The sequence below is a fragment of the Trichechus manatus genome, unplaced genomic scaffold (genome assembly GCF_000243295.1).
Source record: "Trichechus manatus latirostris isolate Lorelei unplaced genomic scaffold, TriManLat1.0 scaffold00029, whole genome shotgun sequence".
NCBI classification, from domain to species: Eukaryota; Metazoa; Chordata; class Mammalia; order Sirenia; family Trichechidae; genus Trichechus; species Trichechus manatus.
Genome location: NW_004443965.1, coordinates 18001815 through 18027126, shown reverse-complemented (window position 1 = coordinate 18027126; position 25312 = coordinate 18001815). Strand labels below are relative to the sequence as shown.

The 25312-nt window shown below is 37.2% G+C and overlaps 1 protein-coding gene across 1 annotated transcript in view; it reads left to right on the top strand.

Annotated features, from left to right (window-relative positions):
• Positions 1-16505, top strand: part of CWC27 (CWC27 spliceosome associated cyclophilin) — a 260191-nt gene extending 243686 nt beyond the window's left edge. The window contains exon 14 of the mRNA XM_004374548.2: positions 15213-16505. Coding sequence (XP_004374605.1) covers positions 15213-15375 — 163 coding nt within the window. The 3' untranslated portion in view covers positions 15376-16505. The remainder of the gene's footprint in view (positions 1-15212) is intronic.
• The last annotated feature ends 8807 nt before the right edge of the window (positions 16506-25312 follow it).

Below are 25312 nucleotides of genomic sequence, written 5' to 3'. Positions count from 1 at the left end.
TTCTGCCTTCTGGCCCTTGTCACTGGACTACTGTACCTCGTTAGTCTCATTTGGTTTTACGGGGCTGTCCACTCCCAGGCTGAACGGTGAACCTCGGAGATAACTTCGCCGCTGAGCTAAAAGGGTGTCTAGGGGCCATACTCTCGGGGTTTCTCCAGTCTCCTTTAGGCCAGTAAATCTGGTCTTTTTTTTTGTGAGATAGAATTATGTTCTATATCCTTCTCCAGCTCTGTCCAGAACCCTCTGTTGTGATCCTGGTCAGAGCAGTTAAAGACATTTTTTGAGGTATAATTTACATATAAGGAAACACACAGTTCTTATCTGTTCACTTGGATGAGTTTTGACAGTTGTATACACCAGTGTAAACATGACCCAAAACAAGATATAGAACATTTACAGCCCCCCAGAAAATGCCCCCATCCCCCTTTCCAGTTAATTTCTCCCCAGCCACTTTCTGATTTCTATCAGCTCACATATGCTTTTGGTAACGTTTTTGCTAGATTATATTCCATAAGGTTGAATTATAACTGTATCAGCAGTGTATGAAGTTGCTGGTTTCTCCATACCCTAAGTATTGTATGCATATGTGTATGTTGTAATATACCGTGAACCATAAGAAACCAAACCTGTTGTCATCGAGTCAATCCCAACTCATAGCGACCCTACAGGACAGAGTAGAACTGCCCCATAGGGTTTCCAAGGAGCAACTGGTGGATTCGAACTGCCAACCTTTTGGTTAGCAGCTGTAGCTCTTAACCACTGCACCACCAAGGCTCCATGGTAATATACCCTAGATATAGATATATTAGTCTTTTGCCAAATTCTACTTTGTATTAATTTGCATTTATTTCTTTACTGGTGGTTGAACTTTTTTCAATATGTTAATTGCCCGTTTATATTTCATTGTTGTTGTCTATTTTAATATTTTCTTATATTTCTTGTTGATTTACAAGAGGTCTTTAATATTACGGATATTATTTTCTGTTTTAAATATTTTTGCCAGTTTGTCAATGCCTTATAATTTGTCAAGTATTTTATTTTTATATCTTTACTCCATCTGGCCTTTATTTGTTGTATTATATTAGGTCAATGATATAACATTATTTTTTTTCTAAATTGCTAACTACCACAATTTAATAATCCTATGTTTAGCCCACTGATATTAAACATGTCCTTTATCAGAAGTAAAGTCATATGTATACTTTTGGGTCTGTTTTGTTATTTTATATTGATGTTTCTGTCTATTCCTCTGCCAGTGCTTTGCTAGCTTAATTACTATAGCAATATAATACCATTTAATATCTGGTAAGGCAAGTTGGCCCTTTATTGCCCAATATTTATATTTTTTATTTTAAAATGTTAAGTGACTGGATAATAAAAAAGTGAATGGATAATGTGCTACATTCTTATTTCCTTTTAGCTATCCACACCTGGAAAAAGCTTAGACAATAGAGCATGGAATCAATAAAAAGGGACCATTATTTAACAGGTGGCAGCTACCTGAATTGCAGATGTAGTGCCAAGAAGGAAATAATCAGTCTTTAGCCAAACCCCATACCTTCAAAGCAATGGAAAAGATCACATGTGGAAAATAAGTAGCATGAGGAATTTAAAAAAAGAATGAAATCTAGGAGATTTCATTACCATTTTCTGGTATAGGTATGTAAGTGTTTTTATGAGACATTTGATCAGATTTTTTTTCCATCTCGCTGGTACACTGAACAAAAACACAATGGATTAACAAAGTCATAGAGTAGACAGCATCTAACTTCATTTTGTTTTACTTGATGTGAATCCCCAGGACATCTCACATGACCACATATAAAATCCTCTTCCAAAGATATTTGTCAATAATCTTTCTACTACCTACCATTTATTAATATCTCTTCTCTCCTCTGGTATTAATGCAGATAATCAAGTTAAATGCAATAATAATGTTCTGTTCTTTGTATGCAGATAATTCGGTTGACCATGATAAATAAAATGGGCTTGAGCTATATTTTGGTAGAAATAAAAGTTATAGTAAGAATCTTAACGTTTACTGAACATTTACAAAGCACCAATTAATCTCTTTTAACTTTGTAGGCTTTTGGGTTTTTTTTTTTTGGTTGGTTGGTTGTTTTGTTTTGTTTTATTATATTGCCCAATTTATAGGGGAGGAATCTAGGCACAGAAAGGTTAAGGTCAATATGTCATAGCTGGGAAGTGGTAGAGCTTGGAAATGCTTGTTTCAATAGTTTGATTCTACTTGTTTTCTAAGATAGTGTTTCATGGTTGTGATTTTTTGTATTGCTTACATGTAACATTTTCTGCTAGAAAAAAATCATTCCTAAATTATATGGTAAAATTTAATGCATCACTGTCAGAGGTTCTCCTACCCAAGCAACATTTTTTCTGAGCTGGCCTGTACATTTTTATATTTTCTAATAAAACAGTTGTTTTAAACTGTAGTAATAAGGCCAACTCATAGCGACCCTATAGGACAGAGTAGAACTGTCCCATAGGGTTTCCAAGGCTGTAGATCTTTACAGGAGCAGACTGCCACATCTTCCTTGCGTGGAACAGCTGGTGGGTTTGAACCACCAACCTTCCGGTTGGCAACCGAGCGCTTTAACCACTGTGCCACCAGGGCTTGGAATCGACTCAACGGCAATGGGTTTAGTTTTGTTTTTTTTGTTTTGTTTTGTTTTTGTTTTTAAATAAGGCCAAACAAGTGACTTAAGGACTTTGTTAATGCCTGATCAAAAATTGTCTAGCCCTTTTTAAATTATGGAAGATGTTAAATCCATAGTCCTAATATTATAATGCCTCTATTATTTGAAGAATTTAAATTCAGAAAGTTATAAAAAGTTTGTTTAACTTGAACAGAAGTTCTTGACACATTTACCCATAATTTTTGTTTGGAATATAAATAATAGAATGGTTATGATTATGGGCTTTGGAGTCAGACCTGAATTTGAATTCCAGCCTGGAAATTTACTGTGTGATCTCGGGCAAATTACATAATCTTTCTAACCCTGTTCCTTAAGTGTAAACTGGAGATAATAATAGCACCTTCCTGGTATGTTTGTTTGTGGATTAAATGAGATACTGTTTTTAAACGGTTTAATAGGGCGTCTGGAACAGTTAGTGCACAACAAATGTTTTGTTCTCAACTTCGATGTCCTCATTGTTATTTTTAAGAATTAATTTCTCTATCTTTGACCACTGTCAGTAGTTATCAAAATGATGATTGCATCTTACACCATTTGTATATTTGACTGTTTTATGACCTTTTCTTAATTAATCCAAATCAAATTGCAGTAATTTAGTTTCTATCATAATTCTTAACATTCTGAAATAAAACAAATTTGAGATTCTGTATTTTTGCAGTGGACAGTAATGAACCAAAATAATATACAATACTGCCTCATTAATCAAATTTTGGCTATTTCTTTGAGTCTAGTACTAAGAAAAGTGCACACATGAAAGAACAACAATTGTAAACATAATTTAAATACAAAGCAGAAGAATATTATCACTTTGGAAATCACACTTGGCTGCTAACCAAAAGGTCTGCAGTTGGAATCCACCAGCCACTCCGTGGAAACCCTGTGGGGCAGTTCTACTCTGTCCTATAGGGTAGCTATTAGTCGGAATTGATTCCATGGCAACGGGTTGTTTTGATTTTGGAAAGCACAGAATTACAAGCTCAGTGTAATGTAAATGTTTTTATCCATTCTTCTCTCTTAGCCAAGTTCTAATGATAAACTGAAGCAACGAGGAATATGATTATAGACCAGGTTCCCTAGTTATTGTTCATTTTATACAGCACTATAAATAATGCTACAAAAGACCAATGGGGTTCTCTATAACTAGGTCCTTGTCAGAGCTGTGGACCCTGGAATGATGATTATTTTAAGTTTAAGCCCTCTGTCTAATCCCCAAAGTCACCTCTTTTTCTGCCTTTTTCTTCTAGATGAAGAAAACTCTTCTGTATTAACTCTGTCCTTTCATACAATTTGCCCTGGAGTAAGTTTCTGTCATGTTAGAGTTCTGTGTTCATGGATTTGTTTGGACAGAGACGGGTAGGTAGCCATGTAACCCCAGCTGCTTACCAGGCATTTTAGATTAGGAACTGTAGCTTCCCTGTGTTGCTGTGTTAGTTCAGTGGCCGTAGATTAAATGTTACTGGCTGAGCAGTTAGTTAAACCTCAGGACAGATACAAGAATTCATGTTACAGGTTATTCTGAAAAACCTCTTAAATCTTTCCACCTGTGTCCTGAGTGCTAGGTTGATTAGTTAGGCAATGACCTGAGAAATGGCACACATTCCCGGCCCTTGAACGTCATCATCTCTACCTCTGTTGCTGAAGATATTTTTGAAAATTATATCCTTCACATTTACTGCTACTATTCTTAATATTTGGAGCCCTGGTGGCGCGGTGGTTAAGAGCCACTGCTACAAACCAAAAGGTCAGCAGTTTGAATCCACCAGCCACTCCTTGGAAACCCTATGGGGCAGCTCTACTCTGTCTGTCCCATAGGGTCGCTATGAGTCAGAACCTACTCGACAGCAATGGGTTTTTTATACTCAGTGTTTACTAAGACAGTCTATAATATGAGGATTTTTTGTTTTTAACTAAAGGGAACAAAAGACATTTTTAAGAGTTGGCTTTTCAAAACCCCAAACCAAGGGGGCAATATTAACATTCCTTCAAAGTTCAGAACAAAGGAGGTTTTGCCATTTTAGTGGTGAAAAGTAAAAAAAATCCACTGGCTTTTATCTTTCATTTTCTTTTTCCAGAGACCACTGTCTATTTTCCTCTTTGTTTTCCTATCTTTATTTGTGTTCAGGTATTTCACAGTTTTTGTTCTTGTTTTTCCCTGTCAGTATTTCAGTCTCTCTTTTGAGTGTTTTACCATTTCTGTCTATATTTTGCTCTGCTTCCTTTAAGTCGCTATTTCTGTTTCCTATTCTTAGTCTTCTTTCATCTTGTCTTCCTTGATTTGTTTCTCTTCTTTGGCCTCTTCTATTCCTCATAACCATCTCTGTCCTGTGGTCTCTGCTGGACATGAGGAGTACCAGTGACCTCAATTTCTCAGACTTATTTTACACATACTTTGATTTCTAGGCTTATTCATGTTTTGTCTGTCTGTCTGTCTATTCATATGAATTATTGTGATCTCTACTATCTACTTCATATTGAAAAAAGATTCACACTTCTTTTTTCATTTGTGCTGGTACTTAAACCCTTTAATTCCTTAATTCCTAAAAAAAAGCTTTGAACATTTATGAAAAGAGAACCCTAAATTACTTGTAATCAATGATGGAGAAAATCTCTCAAATTTAAAAATATGTAAGGTTTTTACCTAAAACTTATATTCTGGTCACTAAAATACAGAAATGTAAGGAATCATTTGATTGATGTTTTTAAACATTTTATAGAAATCGTAGGGATATGTCAAAATTTTTAAACAATAACTTTATATTTTAAACAGTGTAGAGTGAACTGAAAATCACAGAAGAAAAAATAGTTGTGATATTTAGGGTTAATAATTTAGATCATTACTCTTTTATGGCTAGTTTTGATTAATTCATTTGAAGTGAATATAAACATTTGTAATTTATGTATTAGTTATAACTTCCTTAAAATTATAATAAGTACCGAATGTTTGTAAACACACTTGGCAAATTGTCCAGAAATTATTTTGGTCTTAGGATACATGACAACTAAATATAATGTGGTATCTTGAATGAGATCCTGGAACAGAGAAAGGAAATTAAGAGCTAAGAAAATCTAAACTATGGGCTTTAGTTAATAATAATGTATCTATATTGGTTCACTAAGTGTAACAAGTTAATAATAAGGGAAACTGGGTGGAGGATATATGGGAACTCTCTGTACTATCTGATCAATTTTTCTGTAAATCTAAATCTAAAACTGTCCTAAAAATAAAGTCTATTTAAAAATTAATTTTGAGAAAGATTTAAAAAAAAAAACCTATAAAGGGGTAATGGTCTTTCACAGTCAGATATCAAAATATACCATAAAGATATAATAATTAAAGTAGTGTGGTACTGTACAGGGTGAATTATTCAAGAAATGAATTTGGGAAAACTGGGTAGCCATTTGGGGAAAAATAATTAAATTAGAAATTTATCTGACTTAATATACCAAAAGAAGTTTCTAAATTGATTAAACATTTACAAATGACAAAGAGAACAGTGAAAGTGCTAGAAGTAAATACAGATGGATATTTATGGATTGTAGATATCAAGATGGTCTTAATATGGGGAAGGACTTCCTAATATGACTTTAAAGGCAGAGACCTTAAAGGAAAAGACTGGTCACTATAACTAGATTAGAAAATTGTAAAGTTCTATATGGAAGGAGGAAGAAAGGAAGGAAGGAGGTGAAACTCCACTGAAAACAAAGTTAAAGGGTAATGACAAACTAGGAGAGATATTTGCAATTAATGGGATACAAAATGATTTATATCCTTCAGGGGTAGATTATCCAAGTGGTAAGCATGGTGCTTACCTGCTTACCAGATCATCTGTAGTGAACAATTTCACATTTTTTTTTACCACATCAAAGATTCTGCTTCTAGATATGGCTGGCATCTGCCTCTCTCAACCCTGGAGCACCTTCCTATAGAATCAAAGCCTCTTTTCAAATTTACAATCCCTGACAGGGGCAGATGACCCAGTAAGCAAGGTAAGCACAGGCTTACTTGTGCTTACTTACTAATCTGTAGTGAAAAATTTCACTACAGATGATCTAGTAAGCAAGGTAAGCACTGTGCTTACCTTGCCTATTGGATAATCGACCCCTAATATCATTGATATGTTAAGAATTCTCACAAATCCATAAGAAAAGGGTGACTATGTCAATTTTTTTTTTAATGGGCAAAGGACACAAATATATGTATCACTGAAATTCAAATAACCAAAAACGGAAAAAAATGAAAAAATCAATCTCACTAGTAATCAAAGCAAAATAAGGCACTCACATTCCTGATGAGATTATAAATTGGTATAACCTTTCTGGAGGGCAATTAGACCATACATATCAAGAGCCTTTAAAATGTACAAATCTTTGTCCCAAGAATTCTACTTGTAAAAATTTATTCTAAGCGTTAGTAAAGATTGTCTGTTACAAATGATAGAAATATCGTCAATAAAAGGGGGGGGGGATTTTTATCATCATGGGAAGTTTAAGGAGTGGAGCTAGGGAATGGCTGGATCAGAAGGTTCAACCAGTGCCAAGAATGTGTCTCTCTTTTTCTGTCTTCTAGCTCCATTTTCCTTTTTGTTGGCCTCATTTGTAGGCAGGCTTTCCCCAATGTCTTATCTAGTGCTGCTATAACAGAAATACCACAAGTGGGTGGCTTTAACAAACACAAACTTATTTTCTCACAGTTAGGAGGCTTGAAGTCCTAATTCAGGGCACTGGCTCTAGGGGAAGGCTTTCTCTTTCTGTTGGCTCTGGGAGAAGGTCCTTGTCTCTTCCACTTCTTCTATTCCTTGGCTCTTTGGTGATCTTTATGTGGCATGGCACCTATCTTCTCCATCTCTGAACACTTCTCTGTCCTAATCTGCTCTTTTTATATCTCGAAGGTCATTGGCTTAAAACACACCCTACACTGATACGGCCTCTTAACATAACAAAGAAAACCCATTCCCAAATGGGATTATAACCACAGGCATCCCACTGCCGTGGAGTCAATACCCCAACTCATAGTGACCCTATAGGACAGAGTAGAACTGCCCCATAGGGTTTCCGCTGGTGGATTCAGACTGCCGACCTTTTGATTAGCAGCCATAGGTGTTAACTACTGTGCCACCAGGGCTCCTTATTAAGGAGAAAGGTGAACAAAACTAGAATTCTAGGCAAAGGTTTGGAGGTGACTGGCTACCCTGAAACATTTATTTATTGAGCAAACATTTATTAAGGGCATTCTTCTTGCCAAGTTTTGCTGACCGGTGCAGGTACAAAGGTCTGTAAAACAGCCACTGCCATCAAGAACACCTGCAGTCTAATTGAGAAGGATAAACTAGAGAGAGCTACAGGATTCTCTGGGAGACCAAAAGCGGGCTTTAACCCTACCTGAGAAAGAACAAGATAGCCAGGAGAGGAATCGGAGACTATTTCCCAGAGGGGATGAGACTAGTTAATAGGAGGTGGGGAGGAGAAGCGTATGCTGTGGTGTTGTTAGTTGCCATCAAGTCTGTTCTGACTCATGGCGACCTCGTGTATAACAAAACAAAATGTTGCCCGGTCTTGTGCCATCTTCATAATCGTTGCTATGTTTGAGTCTATTATTGTGGCTATTGTGTCAGTCCATCTCATGGAGGGTTTCCCTTGTTTTTGCTGACCCTCTACCAATCATATTGTCTTTTTCTAGCAATTGGCTATGGTGTATAGAAAGGCAGTAAGGAGGCAGGAGAGAGCAGGGTATGTTCAGGAAACTGCAAGTGATTCAGGATATCTGGAACATAAGATATGGGGGAGGGTGACACAGGAGCTTGGAGAGGGGAGCAGAAGCCAAATCATAGAGGCCACATAAGAAATGTGGGTTTGCTTGTGTAGACAGTGGAGGAGGAGCTACCAAAATATTTTAAACAGGAGAGTTTTCATGGCTGGATTTGCATTTTTGAAAAATATTTACAGGTGAAAAGACTTGGACATTATCATAGACCATAAGACCCATTGCCATCGAGTTGATTCAACTCATGGAGATCCTATAGGACAGAGTAGAACTGTCTTGTAGGGTTTCCAAGGAGCGGCTGGTGGATTTGAACTGCTTACCTTTTGGTTAGCAGCCAAACTGTTAACCATAAGACAGTCAGGGCCACCAGAGCTCCAGACCATAAGACAATCACTAGTAATTTGATGCCTGAGAGGAGATGGCCAGACACCCAGCCTTGCATGACCAGGCCATGGTCCCTCACTTGCTCTGCCCCTTGGGGAGCTCCAGCTTATTGGCCTGTCCTTACCTAGCATCCTGATTTTAGGAAAAATAAGGAAAAACTAGGACCAAGATTTCAGAGAACAATGACGAAAGGCAATAAGGGGATAATTTACAGTGAAAATGAAGGACCTCTTTTTTAATTTTTTTTTAAAATCAAGCTTTCACCTAAATGAGGTTCCTTTTCACAAATATGCTCCCACATTGCTCAAGACATTTTTTAAACTTCTCTTTTGGAATTGCCTTAAAGGCCAGCCTGGGAACTACACAAGTAATCCTTCTTATCCCTTTATAGTTGCATTTATTTTTAAAAATTTTTATTCCAAAATAAGCACTATCCAATCTGAGTTTTTGTCTTACTCAATAGACTTAGCACTGAATTAACTTTTGACTTACTCCCAAAGTTAAATTCGTCTTCACAGAATGAAAGTTTGTTACCTCTGAAGACATTCAAGAAAAAACTTGGTCAACTACTTACCAGCTATAAATCTCTCAACTCTGAATCTTGGAGATTGTCTGTGAAACAGGAATGATAATGTATCTTTCCTGCCTACCTTGTACAGTTATTGTGATAATACCAGATATCATGTGAAAGCTTTTTGTAAACTGTAAAGTTCCGTGCCTGAGATATTTTATGTATTGTCTCTCACACTTTGCAGGCAATTACAAAATGTGCATTTGCTACAGACTGTTCACTTCATGAGAGTAGGGTCTAGGTCATATTTGGCTTTGTGTCCACAATGTCTAACATTGGACCTCACATATTGCAAGCCCTCAGATGTTTGTTGAATGAATAATTGAATCTAGCTCATTGCCTTATTCTCAAGCCATACGTAAGAAATGGCTAATGCACTTGAGATGATTCAGTTCAGGTAAGAGACTCAGAGGTCACTTAAGTTTCTTCAAGTGTTTGACTAGTTTGTCATTAGCAGGGGCTGATTATTAACCAGTAAACAAGCTGCACACCAGCTTACATTAAGCAAGGTACACACCAGTCTTACTTGGGTTTACTCACTAATCTGTAGTGAACAATTTCACATGGATTTAGGTGGTGACAAACAGGTGAAATTGTTCACTACAGATTAGTAAATACACACAAGTAAACCCATGCATACCTTGCTTATTGGGTAATCCGTCCCTAGTTAGGAACCAGCTCTTCTCTAAGGGGCAAGAACAAATGGCCAATGAAATCTATCAGCCTGAGAGTGTAAAGTTCTTCAACTTTAGTGCAGTGGTCTTAACTTTGGCTGCATTTAAGAATCACCAGGTAAGTTTATAAAATTACTGATGTTGAGGCCCCACCCCCCAGACAGTGAAATCGGTATCTCTGGAGATGGGGGCCTGACATTGATAGTTTTTAAAACTCCCCATGAGATTCTAATGTGCAGCCTGCATTTGATGCCGGGGTTCTAGGACCACACTTTGAGAAACATTGCTTTCTTAAAGAATCCTATCTGTCTAGTTCTACATTGGGTGCTACAGGAGATGGAAAAGAATGTAGGCAAGCTCCCACTGCATTCTGTGGAGGAATAAAATCTAGCAATCACTGACATGAATACAGTGGAAAAGCAGCCATAGTGTGCCCTGAGCTATGAGAGGTCATGGAAAGGTGGACTTGTGCTGAGCGTGAGACTTTCTGCAGAGCCTGTTAGACATTTTAGGAGTATATCATAGAAATCAAAGACAGCCCCTACCCACAAAAGGAGGTCAAGTGTTAGTTTAGCAGACCAGCAGGCCTGGCCCATACAAAGGGTCTGCAGGCTTTCATTCCTAAAACAAATCACCATGCTCGACAGTGAGAATACAACTGTGAAGAAGATACAAACTTTGTTTCGAATAACTGACAATCTGTTCACAATTAAGAGGCAATTGCAAAATGGTGAGAATTGAAGAAAGAGACCAAATAAGGTTGGTGAGATAGGAAGCATCCAGTAGTGTTTCAAGGGTCAGGCTGGGCGTTTCAGTCTAATACAATTGCTGATAGTTCCTGATCAAAAGAATGCTATAAAAGCAATGTATATAGAAGATTATTTTGGAACCTTTAGAGGATTAGGGGAGAAACAGTACAGATGTAGCTCAATTAGCACACCTGCAGCAATCTAAGAAGTGGGTTAAATTTTCTAAATTAGGGTAACTTGGAAATGGGAAGGAGTGGTTTATAGAATTCCCAATGAAAAAAGACAGCTGCTTACATTATTTAAGCATACATGATTTAGCTGCATTCCAATTGGAAATGAATTATTAATATTGGAATTCTGTATTGAGCTCCTTACTAAGAATCAACTCCTCTCCTGCATTCCCCATTAATATTAATTGCTGTCATATCTTAACCTATTTCACAATTGTATGAGAAGTTTAAAAACTGGATGTCAAGTTAGTAAATTAGTCAAGGTCCAGGTCCTTTTTGAAGAATCACTCACTTTTGTTTATAATTCTACACAGCTTCATATATAAAAAGTTGCCCTGCCAAACACAGACTTTATGAAAATGGCAAGCCTCCATATTCTGTAACATACTAAAGTCAGTGTACTTACATGAGAATCTGAGCCCATGTAAAATATTTTATTAATCAGAATTAAATTTTTATCTTTGCCTTCAAGTGAACAAGTTCTAAAATTTTCACACGTAAATGATCAGTGTATAAATAATTCCAAAAAATTCACTGCTCTTGTCGGGCCAAATCCATAACCAGCCACAGAGTGGATAGTATTGAGTTACTGGGATATACAAGATTGTAAACTACCAGGCCCATATGTACTCGAATTAAGTCTGTATTGTAAGTCTGCATGTGTATTTTCACAGGAGACTGTAAAGTGTGGGCATGCTTTCAGCTCATTGCAGTCTGTGATTTATGGAGGCACGTAGGTCAGGAGTTTATTATGCTGAAAATCATAATAACTGTTTTGTTTTGCTTTTAAAGATGAAGTGACCAAAGCATGTTGAAAGATAAATGGGTGAAGCGTTTTGATTATGCTTTTATTTCTATTAAAGATTAAATATTATTGTAGAGTAACCAGCCATGCTAAGTATTACGGTATTAAAGCTGAAGTAGTTTGTAAGCTGATAGCCCCTTCTTTCCTCTGGGTTTAGGTTTGTTATTAATCAGAATGTTGGACTTGTTTAGTGTAGTCATATATGAAGCAAATAGTTGAAAAAGACAGCTACTTTAATTTACGGTTTTCTCTTTTTTCACATTTGTAAGAAAATGTGTTTCTTCTTGTGGACGTTGTGCTTTTGTTCACTTTACTTATCTAAATTTCATTTCTTGTACCAGAGCCAACTAAATCCAATTGCACATTCTCTCATGGCATAGAAAGGAGTAAGGTGCCTTTTTCATGTTTTGTTTTTTCTCTTTATTGTAGTAAAAACATACACACCAACACAACTTCCACATTTACAGCTCAATGACATTGATTACATTTTTCATATTTTCCCACCATTATGCTTTTTTATGTTTTTGATTGACAAAATTCTGGTAAAATCATTTTTTGCAACATGGACAGTAGAACTGCCCCATAGTGTTTCCAAGGAGCGGCTGGTGGATTCCAACTGCCGACCTTTTGGTTAGCAGCCGAGCTTTTAACCACTGTACCACCAGACCTCCACTAGAAATGGATATTAAGCAAAAACCTATCTGTATTTTTAGGATTGAGAATAGTACAGTGTTTAAAATAGAAGAATGTGTAAATTAGAAGATATTAATAAGTTAACAAAATGGTTTATTTTTAATATCTACATAAAACCAAACCAAAACAAACTCATTGCCATCAAGTCGATTCCGACTCAGAGCGACCCTAAAGGACAGAGCAAAACTGCCCCATAGGGTTTTCAAGGAGCAGCTGGTAGATTCGAACTACCAACCTTTTGGTTAGCAGCCGTAGCTCTTAACCACTGCACCACCAGGGCTCCAATATCTATCTAGGAGTACTGAATAAAACTGTTTTAAAGGGCATATGATTCCAGCTACTTCTTAGTGTTGGCTTAGGTGTCAGCACAAGAGTCATTTGGAAAGCCGCTAAGCACTTACTGAGGTGCAATGTAGGGGTCTGGGTCCCCCATGAACACAGGGCAGTCTTGCCAGTCTTTTAAACTTGTTTCTCATCAACAGTGATACAATTTCTAAAGAGTATACTTCCTGGGGAATGTAGCACAGATTGTTTAAGAAGTGTTGAAGAAAAAGACCACTTCTCAATATATGAAACAAAAGGCTTAATTGGTTATTTATTTAAGCAAAGAAGAGCTGTGCTTGTTAGGCACAATCTCTCCAAGCAAAACAGGCTGCAAATCTTTGTAGAGTTTTGGGGTCAGGGATTCTTTGGAGGCTGACATCAGCCTCAGAAGCATTGTTATGAAGGAGAGACTGTTGTTGATTGTCTGGCTTTCAGGAACACATTTACTGGAATGAGTCTGCCACTGATTGGCCAACTTTCAAAAGCATGAGGCTATCGCTGATTAGTTGGCTTTTAGAGGTGTATTCATTGAACTGAGTTGTCATTGATCATTTAGACCAAGGTGAGTCATCATTAATTGATTAAATCCAGTTTGATTCTGTTTCATGCTGGTTCTAGTTGTTGCTTATTACCATGGCTGTAGAACAGTCAGCCTTTTTCTAGGAGTTGGGGAATGTTTTACTCTCAGAAGTTAGTACTTTAGTAGCACTGTAGGAAAATAAAAGCACAAGAAAATCAGACTCTAGCAAATCTATTTAAATAAGCAATTATGATGTGATTAAATAAGGTGTTTAGTAAAGAAAGACTAGTGTAAAAAAAGTCGGCAGTTCTTATATGTGCTATGGCATATTCATGATTGAGATCAGTTATGAAATTTGATGCAAATAGTCTATTATTAATATTAAAATATAGAAATGTGAATGTGATTTACCTCATTTAGTAAATTAAAGCAGATTCTAGGTCATCCACTTAATAATATCACTTGTACTCATTGCATTCCAATAAACTTTCTGGAGTGGGATGGAAAGGGGTGGAAATGGTGCATAAGCCTCTACTTGTCAGTCAAGGTGAGCAGGAGCTACTAAACGCTTAGTAATTGTAGTATCACTAATACTGTAACATTTTATTTGTCTCCCAAGATCGTTCTAAAATTCTTAAAAATCTGGGTATATCCATAGGAGTTAATTGCACAAGTAAACCTCATTCATCATTTGTGCGACTGCAGGGCAAAACAGTGAGATCTCTGCTAGGACCTACAGCCCAAATCTCTGCTTATAGAGGGAAAAGTAAATTAATGGCATATTTGGGTTCCACCTGAAAGCTACAACGGGCATATAGGGAGTGTTAATCCTATAGGCAATTTAGGCTTATCTGCTGTGTGATAAAGAAAAGTGCTGGGTTTGCCCATAAAAACATTGTTTAAATAACTAGTGGGGGAAAGCCTTAATAGTTTTGTTTGTACAAAAAATAAACTTTTCTCTTTCCAGACTCATTCAGCTGCCCTGAAATCTCGTCTTTTGACTTCTTCGCTATTTATTCCTGACACCTCCTCATGGGGGCACAGCTAATCACTTACATATCTCCCTGCGGCTAGGGATAGCCAATTTATGACTACTTATGATTCAAGCACATGTTGATACCTTAAGACCAGTAAGAGGTTGATAAAGCAGGAAGAACAGCATGGCTGGATTTGTTGTAATCAACAACAATAAGAGGAGGAAATTCATCCATAGAGTCCAAAAGCTTAGTTTCCTTTTATAGGGAGGAAGAAAAAAAATTAAAAACCCAGGATCTTCCCAGAAAGGGGAGTTCTAACACCATTTGGGCATCACATTTAAATTTCCTTAGAGTATTCCCTACTTTTGACCTATTTAACTACTGGAAAAATAAATTGAAATAGGACTGAATTATTTTAGGGTTTTTACTCTGCACCCTGGCTCCCTCTGGCTGAGTGAGCATGCTCCTTGAGGGAAGCTCAGTGCTGTCTTATTACAGTTTAAGGAACACTTCTGGGTAGAACTGTTTTAACCTCCCATTAGGGCAGGAACTTCAAGAGAAGATGGAGGCAAATACCATGTTCACTACTAGAAATATAGACCAGCAGAACAAACTCCAGACCTGTTTTTTCAAATTTAAGTGTTTTCTGAGAAGTTGGTTTCCATGTGGTATAAGTACCAGTAAACAATAAGACCATCTCGGTGTACTGTACCCTTAGAGTTGCAATTTATTATGCCAAGGATAGTGCGTTGTAGAATTTCTACTTTAAGTTCTCATGCCAAAATGACTAAACTATCTCTCCTTCTTTAGGATGTCACATGTACTTCAATTTGAGGACAAAAGCAGAAAAGTGAAAGATGCAAGCATGCAAGACTCAGACACATTTGAAATCTATGATCCTCGGAATCCAGTGAACAAAAGAAGACGAGAAGAAAGCAAGAAGCTCATGAGAGAGAAAAAAGAAAGAAGATAAAATCAGAGTAATGATAACCAGAACTAGCTGGAAATGTGCTTGCAATAAATGGCCTTGTAACAGCCATTGTTCCCAACAGCATCACTTAAGGATATGAAAAGAAGTATTTTTGAACCTCTTTTTCTGGTTTTAAAAAACAATTATCTTGTTTTGTAAATTGTAGAATTGAGATCAGTTATCTCAAATGCTTTTGGTCACTGGTTCATGCTATTTTTTCCTAATTGACCTTTTCTATCGCTAAATCCAAAATAAAATCACTTTGCTTTCAGTTTATGTGTTAACCATTTTCAGGCTATGTAAGCCTGTTTGTGTCTTTTTACCCTAAAATATGTGAACGCTTTCTATTCAAGTTTTATAAGTTCTTTAGAAAGAGAATTTGAGGAATTCCCTCCCCCACCCCCAGCATTCTGTTACCATAGTGCTAACTTAAATATAATAAAAACTATATAATATAAAGATTAATTTCTTTTGTTTTGAGTGTAAATATCTGAGCTCAGCCATCCGGTAAGATTCGATAGCTTTATGCCTTAAATCTTGGGGAAACCCCCAAGTGAATGGTCACACCTCCATCCAGGCCAACACTTTGGTTTTATAGAGACAGCCCAGATACTCCAAAGAGTCTAAGCAATGTCAGCTAGCTCAGTGCATACCCTTCCTGGCACCAGGTCACCTGTCCACTCCCCTACCCTTCTCAGCACAGCCAAGAGCAAGAGCACATGCAGAGAGCCCCTCCCAGCACTCATTAAGAATTTAGCCTTTAATGACAATCATTCATTTTGATTGTTAGCTATATATTATCTATATTTCATCAATTTACTCTAAAATCTGAATGCTACAAGTACACCACAAGCTAATTTTCAGTTACCTAACAAACCTCACCTGCTACATCTTTTCAGCTAGTGTCTTACCAGCTCTGTCTTTCAAATGTAATAGGCTTTCTCTACAGCACTGGGTACTCCTAGCTGCAATACCGCAGCAGCAGCATCTCCTGAAGACATGTTAGAAATGCAGATTTTTATCCTAGCCACCACCACCCGACTACTGAATCTGAAACTTTGACCTGGAGGGCCTGTTAAGGACTTCTGGGCCTCACTGCTGGTGGTTCATATCTAGTGAAGGAGCCCTGGTGGCACAATGGTTAGGAAGTCGGCTGCTAACCAGAAAGTCTGTGGTTCGAACCCACCCAGTGGCTCCACAGGAGAAAAGCCCTGGCAATCTGCTCCCATAAAGACTACAGCCTAGGAAACACTATGGGGCAGTTCTATCCTGTCATATAGGGTCCCTATGAGTTACTGACTTATGACACACAACAGTGAAGTTAAAGATGTGCAAATCCAATGACCCACAAATTCTATTCCTAGATATATATATCCTAAAGAAATTACCGTACATTGATCAGACAGATCTGTAGTCAGGGCTTTGAACCGGTTCATTCCAGTTCAAACTCCTGCTGAGAATTTGCATTTCCATCCAGGTATACTGAATCAGAATCTATATTTTAAAAGATTCCCAGATGACTCTTATGTATAACTTTCTCAGAACTTGTTAGAAATGCAAATTCTCAGCAGGGGTTTGAACCAGACCAAACCAGTTCAAAGCCCTGCCTGTAGTAAGATATAGAATGAAGCATCAACCAAAGAATGGATAAGTAAGTTGTTTTATTAGCCATACTATGGAATACATTATAGTGGTAAAAATCAATAAACCAGAGGTATACGTATCAGTATATCTTAATGTGAGAAAGAAAACCATCTATATAAAAATTTAAAACACATCATTATATATTGTTTATAGATATACACATAAGTAGCAGAAACAAAAACATGTATGGGAATAATGGTTACCTCTGGGGCGGAGGGTTTCACTTGTATTTGTAATGTTTTATTACTTAACCAGATGATGTGTACTCATTTCTCATATTATTCTCTATACATTTTGGTATGCCTAAAATGTTTCATGATTTTTTCTTTATGATCATATCTAGAATCTGAAATGAAAGACAGAAGGACTCTTACAACTGATAACATTGTCTTTTTTGCTTCAGAAAGAAGGAGAAAATTTCAAAAAGAGAAGGAGGAAAGGATAGAGGTGCTCTGGGGAAATGTCAGCCACTCAAATGCAGGTCATCAGATGTAAAGTCACCAAAAGATAAGCCAGAGTTTGGAGGTAGGCCCTATCGTTCCCTCACCACAAGGGTTGATAATGTCAATTATATTCCTAGATATGCACAAAACAGCATTTTGTTCCCTAAAATGGCTCTGATTGTGTTGAAGTACCCTACTGGTTTTCCTATCACGCCTCCTAGAATGTGTCCATCTTTGCCAGTACGGTCTTATCCCAAGAATAGATGGAACCATAGGCCTGCAGGGTACAAGCGAGAATGGTGAGACTTTGTCTCACTTACTTTGGACATGCTATCAGGAGGGACCATCCCTGGAGAAGAACATCATGCTTGGGAAAGTAGAGGGTCAGCAAAAAAGAAGACCCTCAAAGAGATGGATTGACACAATGGCTGCAACAATGGGCTCAAACATAGCAACAATTGTAAGGATGGCACAGGACCAGGCAAAATTTCATTCTATTATACATAAGGTTGATAAGAATCGAAACTGACTAGATGGCACCTAACAACAACAAAAAAGATAACTGAAGGACAAAATTAAAAGCTCAGGTTAGTGGCATGCTCCCCATCCTGCTTCAATTGCAAGAGCAGATTAAAGGTCTGAGATTCCACCAAGATCAGAATCTTATCAGAAGAATGTCACCATGATTATAAAATTTACTTTGAACTTAACTGTTGTTGTTGTTGCTGTCAAGCCAGTTCCAACTCATAGCGACCCTATGTACAACAGAATGAAACACTGCCTGGTCCTGTGCCATCCTCACAGCTGCTGTTCTGCTTGAGCCCATTGTTGCAGCCACTGTATCAATCCATCTTGTTGAGTGTCTCCCTCTCTTTTGCTGACCCTCTACTTTACCAGGCATGATGGCCTTCTCCAGACCTGGGCCCTCCTGATAACATGTCCCAAGTATGTAAGATGAAGTCTTACCATCCTCGCTTCTAAGAAGCATTCTGGCTGTCCTTCTTCCAAGATAGATTTGTTCGTTCTTCTGGCGGTCTGTGGTATATTCAATATTCTTCACCAACACCATAATTCAAATGAATCAATTCTTTGGTCTTCCTTATTCATTGTCCAGCTTTCACATGCATATGAGGTCACTGAAAACACCATGGTTGGGGTCAGGTGCATCTTAGTTCTTAAAGTGACATCCTTGCTTTTTAACACTTTAAAGAGGTCTTTTGCTGCAGATTTGCCCAATGCAATGCATCATCTGATTTCTTGACTGCTGCTTCCATGGGCGTTGATTGTGGACCCAAGTAAAGTGAAATCATTAACAACTTCAGTCTTTTCTCCATTTATCATGATGTTGCTTACTGGCCCAGTTGTGAGGATTTTTTTTTTTTTTTTTTAATGTTAAGTTGTAATCCATACTGAAGGCTGTAGTCTTTGATCTTCATCAGTAAGTGCTTCAAGTCTTCTTCACTTTCAGCAAGCAAGGTTGCACAATCTGCATATCTCAAGTTGTTAATGTGTCTTCCTCCAATCCTGATGCCGCATTCTTCTTCATACAGTACAGCTTCTTGGATTACTTGCTCAGCATACGGACTGAATAAGTATGGTGAAAGGATACAACCCTGACGAACACCTTCCTGATTTTAAGCTATGCAGTATCCCCTTGTTCTGTTCGAACAACCGCCTCTTGATACATGTACAGGTTCCTCATGAGCACAATTAAGTATTCTGGAATTTCCATTACTTTGCAACATTATCCATTATTTGTTATGATCCACACAGTCAAATGCATTTGCATAGTCAATAAACACAGGTAAACATCTTTCCAGTATTCTCTGCTTTGAGCCAAGATCCATCAGACATCAGCAATGATACCCCTCGTTCAAGTCCTCTTCTGAATCCAGCTTGAATTTCTGGCAGTTGCCTATCAATGGACTGCTGTAACCATTTTTGAATTATCTTCAGCAAAATTTTAGTTGTTTGTGATATTAATGATATTGTTCAATAATTTCCGCATTCTGTTGGATCACCTTTCTTTGGAATGGGCACAAATATAGATCTCTTCCAGTCGATTGGACAGGTAGCTGTCTTCCAAATTTCTTGGCATAGACAAGTGAGCGCTTCCAGCATTGCATCCATTTGTTAAAACATCTCAGTTGGTATTCCATCAATTCCAAGAGCCTTTTTTTTCACCAGTGTCTTCAGTGCAGCTTGCACTTCTTCCTTCAGTACCATCGGTTCTATGCTACCTCCTGAAATGGCTGAACATCGACCAATTCTTTTTGGTACAGTGAGTCTGTATATTCCTTCCATCTGTTTTTGATGCTTCCTGTATCATTTAATATTTTCCCCATAGAATCCTTCAATATTGCAACTTGAGGCTTGAATTGTTTCTTCAGTTCTTTCAGCTTGAGAAATGCCAAGCGTGTTCTTCCCTCTTGGTTTTTTATCTCCAGGTCTTTGCAGGTCATTTTAATACTTTATTTTGTCTTCTTGAGCCACCCTTTGAAATCTTCTGTTCAGCTGTTTTACTTCATCATTTCTTCCTTTCACTTTAGCTACTCTATGTTCAATAGCAAATTTCAGAGTCTCTTCTGACATCCATTTTGGTCTTTTCTTTCTTTCCTTTAATGACGTCTTGCTTTCTTCATGAACTTAACTAGATAATGACAATGTTTTTAAAAAGCTTGAAAATACATTTAAATTATCTGTTAAATGTTGTATAAAATGTGCTGATAGTAAAGTCTTTAGAAAGACAAAGGAAAGTGTTTGAACTGTAGAAATTGTTAAAAAAAAAAAAAAGTTTGAAGACAAAAAAAAGAAAGAAAATGTGAGAAATTAGCCTTTATATTTCATTCTAATTTTATATTTATTTATTTTTCTTTTTTGTGCCTTACCCTGGCAATTATTCTGCAACACCGCAGTCTGTTAGAATTCTTATTCATCATTGTCTGACAATACTGGACATTCTAGACAGCAAAGAGGACAATTTTTCCTAAAATTTTTCTTCTCATTTTCTCACAAAACTTTTTTTAACTTTGGCTGAAACTGTTGGCGAGGTGAAAGGTAAAACTAACACACCCAGACCTCTCCTTTTTCAATAGGTAATTGAAGTAAATACAGATCTCTCTAGACTTTTTAATAGTGTAATGTCAAATTGCACATCATCACATGCTCTTAGCTGTCTGTATACTCTGAGACCACACAGTCGGTAATGCATCTAAAAATGGGGACACCATAGAACAAGGTCATTAAAAAGTGTGAGGAGATGAGTGGTTTGCTGCTGTTGTTTTTAGAACAAGTTCAATAAGTTATGGTGTCCTTATCAACTGTCACTACCAACTTTCTTGATAGGATATGACGTGTGAAGTACATAAACCTGTTCTGTTGAATCAGCGTGGCCTGTATGGAAAAGGTTAGATAAAGGCAGAATATTGCCCAAACATGCTGTTTAATCTTGGTGATAACAAAGAAAGAAAACGGAGGTGTGAAGTGAGTTACCATTGAGGGTTGTCTCAGTGCAAGCAATTTGTATGTATGAGGTGTAGAGAAGTTAAGAGGGGTTACATTCTTTAACACTGTCATTCACAAAAAAGAGCAGGTCTGGTTTCTCTATGGCTTTGACTCTATTCCGGTGACTAAATAGTTTATCAGGTGGTGCCATTTCTGCTTACTAGAAAGCAGATGGTTTTCCTGTCGCGTATATTGTACCTCCTTTCTTCTTTTACCTTTTAATGAAGAGAAGGGAAACAAGGAACTGTATTTTAGACAAATCCTTTCTAATAAAACATGATAAAATTTGAATTCCAAGAGTAATAATAAAACACCAAATCTTACTAAGATCAGTATTAGAAGTCCCGTGCTTGTATAAAAAATACTCATTATTCCCATTTATTCCATATGAATATCTTTGTCACAGGCGCTAAGAGTTTCATTACATCTTGTGGATAGTTATTTTCAGTGGTGTGCTAATAAAACAGCTCCCTAAAGAAAAAAAGGAGAGAGAAGGAAAAATTCTGATTTTGTACCATCTGCCAGTTTCCATGGTATAAATTGTCTCACCATGGCAGATTTTGAGCTACCAAAGGTAGTTCCAGTATACCACTGGTTATTTTTCCCATTCTGTTTCATTTCTAGCTAAAAGTTTATGTAATTACTATTGTATTGGCACTAAAGAACTCACACAAAGGTTTTAACCCTTTGCCAGGATCACAATCTTCATACATATTTCTATTTTATATCATTAATTCACACAGTGTGGGGACATTCTAAGTTCTAGCAATGGCTGCACCCTATGCTTCTGTGACTAGTTTGCATCTTTAGATTCTCTGTTGATGGAGTTTTTCAAAGCCACTTGGCTCACTTTAATTCTTCCCCCTACTTATCTTTTTTGCCCCAATTAGTCATGAGTCCACTGCAAGAAGCAACCAAATCTCACAAAGTAGGAGTGACAGAAATGTAATTATAGTTCTTTGAATTATTCCCTTTAAGTGATAATGTACAAATTCATCATTTAAAAAAAAAAAAGGTATTTGGAGTTGGGGGTGAGGAATCCTACCTGTAGAGAAGAGAAGCTGGCTTCTAAATAAAATGCTGACATGAGTCTGGTCTCCCTCTTCCACATCTGCTGGAAGATTTAAGATTAGATCATGGTATTAGTTCATGATACTTTATCAGCAAAAACATCTTCTGAAGACTTTCTTCAGAGCACTAGTCCAAAAAAAAGGTTTTCTTGGTGTTTTAGAAAATTATTATTTTCTCATTCTCATGATGCCAAAAACAATACTAAAGTTCTGGCACTTTTTAAATAATCAGGATAATTTTGAAAGCAGAAAACTCTTAAGTGACTTTCCCATTTATTTTCTGAATTAAGTTGGAGATTTATTGTCATTATTCAAATGTTTCAATAATAATATATTTGAAATGAAAGGTACCATATATAGAAAATTATGACTAGTTGAAAAGTGAAGTATATGCTCTATGGTGGTATGGTTGGTTCTCAACAGTGAAGAGTAAACTTATAAGGAGGCTACCAATTTGTGGGTTTCCTTCTTTTTTTTATGTGCTGTATATAAATTATTCTTTAATTTGCAATTTTTGAGGAAATATTTAGGATGAAAACAATGTGACCATTTTACCTCTATTCTAAACTTATACTGTATTATTGGTGTAAATGAATAGACTGGTTACAGTCTAGTCATACTGATTGAATGTGTACTATCTTCCAAGCAATCAAAGATTTCACAAATGTTGTTTTAATTAATTTAGAAAAGTTTTACATGAGTCTATGTGAAGCCTATATCTATTTCAGAGTTAAATTTCATAATGTCCATCATAAGGATTTCATAATATCCAAAACTGAACTCTGATCTAATCTATATTTCCCAGCCCTACCTCCACTAAAACTGATTTATCTGCAGTTTTCCTCATGTCCATTGTTGGCAATGCCATCTTTCCAGTTGCTCAGGCCAAATACCTGGGAGTTCTGTTCTTATCTCACACCCACATCCAGTCAATCATGATATTCTGTTGATTCTACCTTCAAAATATATCCAGAATTCCGCCACTATTTACCACCTCCCACTGCTACCACCCTGGTCCAAAGGACCACCAACTTTCATGAAGACTACCTTTACACTGGCCGCTTCTGGCACCCAGAACACTCTTCCCCTAGATGGGATTCAGAAGAGGACGTGGAACAAAGGCTATCATTACTGATGTCAGATGGATCTTGACTGAAAGCAGAGAATACCAGAAAGATGTTTACCTGTGTTTTATTGACTATGCATAGGCATTTGACTATGTGGGTCATAACAAATTATGGATAACACTGCAATGAATGGGGATTCCAGAACACTTAATCATGCTCTTAGAACCTGTACATAGAACAGAACAAGGGGATACTGCGTGGTTTAAAATCAGGAAAGGTGTGTGTCAGGGTTGTATCCTTTCACCATACTAATTCACTCAGTATGCTAAACAAATAATCTGAGAAGCTGGACTATATGAAGAAGAACGTGGCATCAGGATTGGAGGAAGACTGATTAACAACCTGTGATATGCAGATGATACAACCTAGCTTGCTAAAAGCAAAGAGGACTTGAAGCACAACAGAGCAAATACTGAAGTTGTCAAGGATTTCATTTCACTTGGATCCACAATCAATGCCCATGGAAGTAGCAGTCAAGAAATGAAATGACATATCGCACTGGGCAAATCTGCTGCAAAAGACCTCTTTAAAGCGTTAAAAAGCAAAGATGTCACTATGAGGACTAAGGTGTACCTGACCCAAGCCATGGTATTTTCAGTTGTCTTATATGCATGCAAAAGCTGGACAATAAATAAGGAAGACCAAAGAATTGATGCCTTTGAATTATGGTGCTGATGGAGACTGCCACAAGAACAAACAAAGATCTGTCTTGGAAGAAGTACAGCCAGAATGATCCTTAGAAGAGAGGATGGCAAGACTTCATCTCACATACTTTAGACATGTTATCAGGAAGAGACCAGGCCCTGGAGAAGGACATCATGCTTAGTAAAGCAGAGGGTCAGCAAAAAAGAGGAAGAACCTCAACGAGATGGATTGACAAAGTGGCTGCAACAATGGGCTCAAGCATAGCAACGACTGTGAGGATGGCACAGGACTGGGCAGTGTTGTACATATGAGTCATTGTACATGAGACGGAACCAAATCAACAACACCTAACAACAACAATAGGGGTCCAATATAGGGTTACTATAAATTTTACAATTTAATATCACCATCATTTCATAAAATATAGGACATTTTAACACTTAAAATGAAGGAAGGATACAACTGGGAACTCTCTTAAAACTGAATAAATTTAGCTTTAGGAAAACCTTACTACATTGTCCTTTTCTTGCTTAAAAATAAGACACTTTGTCACAGTTGGACAAGGATCCACAGGCTACTTTTGGGAACCATTTGGCCTAGCAGAAAACACATTTCTATCTCTGTTGCTTCCTTGAGTACCTCCTCATTATGGAAAGTAATATTCTAATGCCTCAGACTAGAAAGAGCTGAAGGCCAGTATGTACTGTATAGAAAGCAAGACTGTAAGGCTTCAGACTTGCAACTGATTTGATAAGCAAGTGAAATAACGTTATGATATCTGTTTTCTCATCTGTCAGTTGGGAACAAGAACAGCTACCTTACCTACCTAGAAAGGTGCTATCACCACCAAAAGATAGGATAGACAAGAAAAATCAAACTTTGACAAAGGTAGAGGCCCTATAATGATAAGAACTAAAGTTTAATGGATACTTTATGCCAGACACTCATCTAAGCACTTTACCTGTATTAACTCATTTAATCCTTATAAATAACTCTGTGTAGGCTCTATTATCTCCATTTTACAGATGAAGAGACTTGAGGCTTAGAGAAGTTAAACAATTTGTCCAGGTCACACAGTAAATAGAAGAAGTGGAATATAAAAGAAGATGGACTTCCAGAACCTCTACCCTTGACCACTAGGCAAGGAAGCCTCTGACTACACAAGCCAGATTGTTTTTATGCTACACCTTATACTTGCCTATAGAGCTTATAATCTACTGGGGTGGAAGGAATGGACAACACCCAAAAATAAAACCATGAAACACAGTGATTTCAGCAGAAAAGGATTATAGATGTAAAAACTATAAACAAATGTCAGAATGAACCAAGAGATCAGTTTAGTGAGATTAATCTCCAACTGCTTTGTGGCAGAAGGAATTTTGAAATTGGAAGGAAGAAAGAACATGGCATTGAAGAGACAGGTCATGTTCCAGGTGGAAAGAACGTTGTGCAGACAAGCTATTTAAGACAAATGTAGGAGACAGTAATGTGTCTACACGATGCCAAA